We start from the raw sequence: 5,993 nt of genomic DNA, 5'->3' as shown, positions 1-5,993 counted from the left end.
CTCCACCTTGGGAGGAAAAACCTGCAGCATCCTTATAGGCTCGGCAGTGCTACGCTGGCTAGTACTACGGAAGAAAGAGACTTGGGGGTCATCATCTACCACAAGATGAACATGAGCCTTCAATGCGATGCTGCAGCTAGTAAAGCGACCAAAACACTGGCTTGCATCCATAGATGCTTCTCAAGCAAATCCCGGGACATCATTCTCCCCTTGTACTCGACCTTGGTGAGGCCACAGCTGGAGTACTGCGTCCAGTTTTGGGCTCCACAATTCAAAAAGGATGTGGAGAAGCTTGAGAGAGTCCAGAGAAGAGCCACGCGCACGATCAGAGGTTAGGAAAACAGACCTTACGGCGACAGGCTGAGAGCTATGGGGCTCTTTAGCCTGGAAAAGCATGGCTCAGGGGTGATCTGATGGCCACCTGTAAATTTATCAGGGGTGACCATCAGTATCTGGGGGAACGTTTGCTCACCAGAGTGCCCCAAGGTATGACGAGGTTGAACAGTTATAAACTACTGCAAGACCGTTTCAGGCCGGACATAAGGAAGAATGTCTTTACTGTCCGAGCTCCCAAGGTCTGGAATAGCCTGCCATCGGAGGTGGTTCAAGCACCTACATTGAACACCTTCAAGAATAAATTGGATGCTTATCTTGCTGGGATCTTATGACCCCAGCTGACTTCCTGCCCTTCGGGCAGGGGGCTGGACTCTATGATTTTCCAATGTCCCTTCCAGCCCTAATGTCTATGAAATCTATGAAAGTCCAGTCATCTCTAAATTTCTGAACCTTCATTTGATGCACCCAGTTTCAGTATTGGCTATTATCCATTATGGCTTAATGAGAAATATTTATGGCAAGAGCAAAAAATTAAATAGATCAATATCCAAATTTGATTAGTATTTGCTCCTTTCAATAACAAGTCACATCTGTAGTTACTTCTAATTTCAGCATGAAATGTCTACAAGGTAACAATGTTCAATTTTTACAGATACCAAAAAACCAGTAAAGTCGGTCTTCACTTTCTGAAATGCAAAGAGGAAGTCACTGACTATACACATGGGATTCTGTAAAATAACAAGTCATAATATAAACAGTGAATGTTGTTAAAAGTTAAAAAAACCCAACTTTCTACCAACCTGTGCAAAGGCAGCGAAAATTCTCACATGTCTTTGGGCACACATCGGAAAACAGCTCAAAGACCACTCTTCCAGCTGAAAAAAGAACCCCACACATTGATACGGTTTACTTTTATATATATATATATATAACTTATCAAGCATAAATAGTAATGTCACTATTTAATCTAGAAATTTAATTTAAATTTTCTTACCAGGTACATTGTTGATGGCTATGTCAAAAAAGCAACGAGGTCGCTGGACCTTTACTCCCATGGCTTCAAAATTCTAAATACTGCAAATAATAAAAAGTAAAACTGAGTTTTTCCTGTTTGATATAACTATATTTACTTATCTCAGTCTGGAAGTTTTTTTCTAAAAGGGAAAAAATGGTCATCTGGAAATACAAGTGTGCAAAACTGAACATAGAGAAAAAATGATATTTCTGCCTTTAATCTGTTTTAAATATGAAATTATGCAAGTTAGATTTGTGTTCCTTGGAACAAAAGGAAAATAACTTGTGAAAGTTTTCTGTGCACATGAAGCTTAACTTCAAAATATTCCCATCTGTTGTATTTTATCACAAGTTTTACAATATGTGATTTTTTTTTCAAAGCTCCAGATACTATAGTGAAGTTGATTACTCCTACTGTGATAGCCTACAGAAGACCCTATCGCCCCCAGTGTGGTAGCTACTGTACAGGGAATGAACAGGAAGCCCTTGTTTCAAAGAATTTACAATCCCAGACATGAGATCTCAGCTTTCATTTTAAAAGTTCTGTCATAATTATAAGAAAAAAATGACAATATAGGCATGTGAATTCTAAAGACTCAAAAACCAGAAAGCAAATAAAAAGTACCACCTATACTTCTTAAAAATCATAATTAAAAAAAATTATCATGGTTTTTATAGAGCCAGACTCTCGAACTGTGAATGTTTGGAGTTAGCAACATGGACTTCTTTCACATTTAACAGTTTCAACTTCAGATTCAAGACTGAATTTCAACAGAAGAAATATTAACGGAGACTGCAAAGTACGAAGAACACCATGTCAGTTGATGAGAATGACATTCAGCTTCCTTAGCGGTTTAAAAAAAATATGCTAAAACAAATTAGAGGATTTAGGGGAAAAACACCAGAGACAGTGGCCTGAGTTGTTCGGTTCTCCTCTACATGGAACAAAAGGGTAAGCCCTGTAAAGAACTTTGACAACTTGCTCCCAAATCTCTTGGATCTTTATACCCAAGGCAGAATAAAGTCAGGGATGGAAAAAGAGTTCACTTCAGGGCCAGAAGTTTATGTATTTGAGCAACTGATTAAGACTGCCTTTGTACTATTTATTTAGTAGTAGGGTTGGAGTTTTGGTGGATCCATGATTGTCCAGGAAGTATGCACGAGGCAGGGATTACAGCTGGTTCAATAAAAAGTATCACATAAATAGCTGAAAGAGCTGTTGAACAAGCTTTTAAATATACAGTTAGTTCAGTAAAAGATATCACTGAGAATCTTGGCATTTTGTAGTATTCACTATGAAAGACAATTAATTTCTCAGAATGAAAAAGCAAATTCTTATTGACAAAATCTGAATACTTTTTGCAGGATTATGGAGTAAGAATAAAGTCAAATTGCATGAGTCTATGTAAGATAATATTAAATTCATGCAAAATCACAATTTGAAAGATCCTTATTAACTAGCATGAGCCATCTGCATGTATTATAAAACAGGAACCAGAGACCTAGTAAACTGTTAAAACCTGTGCAGTATATGCAAACTTGGTGCATAAACAGCGATAATTGAGTTGTGTGGATAATTTTTCTTCTCAATTAACAAGATTTATCATACACAGGATTTTTTAAAGCTAGTCAACTTTTTTGTGCGTCTAAAATGTCCCAGATCCTTGTGTGTCTCTCAGCTTCATCTAAAAAACATCATCTTTTTCCCTTCTTAACCCCTGTCCTCTCCAATTACTCAGTGCTTCCTCTTTTGCAATCATCGTTCCTCCTGGACCCCCCAGGACTCTCCCATCTCTGCGTCTTTCCTAGACTTCTACATAGCATCCATTAAATCAATAGCAATTCTGCAGCAAGTGCATGGATAACTGTCTACTATTTTTAGACAACTGAAAAAGTGTAAAATTGTTATGTTAAGTACTCTGGACTCTTACTCCTATTAGGAGGACAGTAAACAGGAGTATAGGTTAAAAATTAGAGGGTTTTTTGTGGGAACTTAATCTCAGTTCTTTACCTTAAAGTTATTAACATTTTTCAACATCATATTTCTAATAATTTCTGGTTGGTTGGTTTCCAACTTGAACATTTTTTATACATCAGAGAACTTCGCTCTTTTTAAGACATTTACTATTAGTCTAAATCCCTTTCAGCCTTCAATGATTCCAAGTCCATTACGTTTAAGTTTATTCTAGGCTAGTCCAACACCTCAGGCATTCCAAATAATGTTATTATAGTGACCTGGAGGGAAAAAGTTAAGTCCTCTCTTATAATGTGGTCATTTATTCTAGGGTAACTTCTTAAACACATGCAAAAAGGGTGAGTACTGGACCAGGTCACACTAAGAAGAAGGAGCCATCCAGAACAAAAAATCAGCAAAAAGGGTTCTCAGATCGCCATACCAAGTAATTCAGTTAGGGTATATCTTCACCAAAGCAGCAACATGCCCTGATCAGGACATTCCTGAAAAATATCTTGTTCAACAACTCTAACTCCCCAAACCCATAAATACATGGAGAGGCTGATCTGGGGTTATCCCCAGAGGTTGTTTTCAACCACACCAAAGACCAAGGGCCCCAGCAACCACACAAAGATACCTGGGAGCGGCCACGCTGCTCAGGTTTGTAACATGCAAGAGGATGCAGGCTGACAGAGCATTGCTAGGGAATGTCCCAGCCAGGGCATGTTGTCACCAGTGTCCACACACCCTTACCAAAAAGGCAATTATCCCAATACTCTCAGCAGTTCAGAAGGAGATGCACATACTTTTCCTCTGTTGTGAAAAGCGATGACCCTAAAGTTGCTTTCCTGGAGAGAGACAGAACAAACTAGAGTAAGTCTGCAATACTGCAGCAGTCAAGCACAGAGTCTGTATTTAAAATAACAAAGCTTGAACTGCCTCCATTATGGTGGACTGGCAAGCTCTAATGCAGGAACAACATCTAGATCAGCAGATGGCCATGCATGGCAAAAAGGAAAAACCACTTGCCTTTTAAAATTAAACAAAAATTACTATCAGAACAACTAAAGGAATAAAACAGGTATCCTCTTATGACTGAACAAAAGAAAAATTTTAAGATCTTTATTTAGGAAATGTTTGTCTTGCAATTCAATCTGCATTGACTGGCTGACCTCTTAAAGAGATCAAAACAATGCGTATTTACAGTGGCATACAAAGCAGTCAATTCAGCTATTACAATGCTGTCTTCCAAATCCCGTTGGACAATTTCTTGCCTAATAGACACCTCACACAAACTCAGAAGATAACAAGTCACTAAGGGTAGTTTTACTGACTGCAGAACGCAATTGACATTTTTTACAATCAACTTTATTGCTTTTAACTTTAATTTGGGTATTTCCTATTTTCTTACAATAACATAAACCAAACCTAGCTGTGCAGACTTCTGCAAAAATGATGTACTGTCCCAGAAAGAGGGAGAAGACAGAAAAGTAATTTCCCCTCTCCAAAGCAATATTGCTTTGCTGTTGTTTAGGCATGCTAAACAGTGAACTGAAATAGCAGATTTCTGCTATAACAGGTTGAATAGGTTGTACACCCATTAAGTACTGTGACAGTACAGTTTGATTATCACTGACCACCAGCATTTACAGTATAACCTCATAAATCTGGATACCAAAAATCCAGAATTATCAACAATCCGGCACTTCCCCCACCACCACTCGTCCCGCCCTCCTAGATGGGGAGGGGGAAGTTTGCACGCAGCGGCTGCCACTGCCATTCACCACCCCACAGCGCCGCTCCTCGTGCAGCTGCTGCTTCGGGACCTGCCGCCGCTACTCTCCCCTCCTCACCCCCTGCCACACTCCGTGACCAGCCGCCACACCGGTGTAAAAAAAATGGCATTTTCAAATTTCCAGCAAGCGCTTGGTCCCAAGCATACCAGATTTATAAGGCTATACTGTATTAAAATTGTAACAGAGCACACCTTGGAGTAGGTAGTAGGGCTTTGCTTCAGTTGCCAGTTCGATTCGGAGGAGACTTGGCCGATCCAGCACCTGGATCTCCAAATTGAATCAGGAGACCCATTAAAAACTCCAAAATGAATCCGAAGCCTACGAATCAATTCGGAAAAGGTTCGGATCAGCCAGGGACAGGGAGGCACAGCCAGTTGGTTGCAGGGCCTCCTGCAGCTCCTCTGACTGTGCCTGCCTCTCCCTAGGCGGAGGGAGCCACAGGAAAAGCCCCCGTGGCTGTCCCCGGCCCCATCCCCCACCAGCCCCAGCCTCCCCACATTAAAAAAAAAAAAAAAAGCTCACCAGCTGCAGCAGCACAATTGGGGCCTCTGGGGGCTCGTAACAGAGCCCCCCTGTGCAGCGCACAGCAGTGCAGATCACCGCCCCTCCACCCCGCCTCAACGCAGCAGCTACCCCATGGTGCAGGTAGAGCATGGCTCAGCAGGTTGTTGCACGCTGCCTGGGAGCTGGGGTCACTGGGGCTGAGCAGTGCCAGGCTCCAACTGACACATGGAGCCACCCCAGCTCCCAGACAGTGCACGGCACCCTAAGAAGCCACACTGCACCTGCGCGATGTGACAGCTGCCATACAGCTGCATCCCCCTGCCCCCCACTACCCCATAGTGTGCAGGGGGGGCTCTGCCCCGAGCCCCCAGAGGCTCCAATCAACGCCG

General features: G+C 41.7%; 1 protein-coding gene across 5 annotated transcripts in view; it reads right to left on the bottom strand.

Moving 5' to 3' along the window:
• PPIG (peptidylprolyl isomerase G) overlaps positions 1-5,993 on the bottom strand; it is a 48,539-nt gene that overhangs the window by 36,693 nt on the left and 5,853 nt on the right. For 2 of the 5 annotated variants that reach the window (XM_025206464.1, XM_025206466.1), the window contains 3 exons: positions 4,058-4,152; positions 1,331-1,410; positions 1,137-1,211 (listed from right to left, as the gene is read on the bottom strand). In XM_025206464.1, coding sequence (XP_025062249.1) covers positions 1,137-1,211; positions 1,331-1,391 — 136 coding nt within the window. In that variant the 5' untranslated portion in view covers positions 1,392-1,410; positions 4,058-4,152. Of the gene's footprint in view, positions 1-1,136; positions 1,212-1,330; positions 1,411-3,941; positions 3,960-4,057; positions 4,153-5,993 lie in introns of those variants that run through there. The other 3 variants (XM_014520818.2, XM_006025609.3, XM_006025611.3) reach the window with 2 other exon arrangements.

This window comes from Alligator sinensis, unplaced genomic scaffold (assembly GCF_000455745.1).
Source record: "Alligator sinensis unplaced genomic scaffold, ASM45574v1 scaffold143_1, whole genome shotgun sequence".
NCBI lineage: Eukaryota > Metazoa > Chordata > Crocodylia > Alligatoridae > Alligator > Alligator sinensis.
The sequence above is the reverse complement of the archived record's forward strand: the minus strand, read 5'-3'. Positions and strand labels throughout refer to the sequence as shown.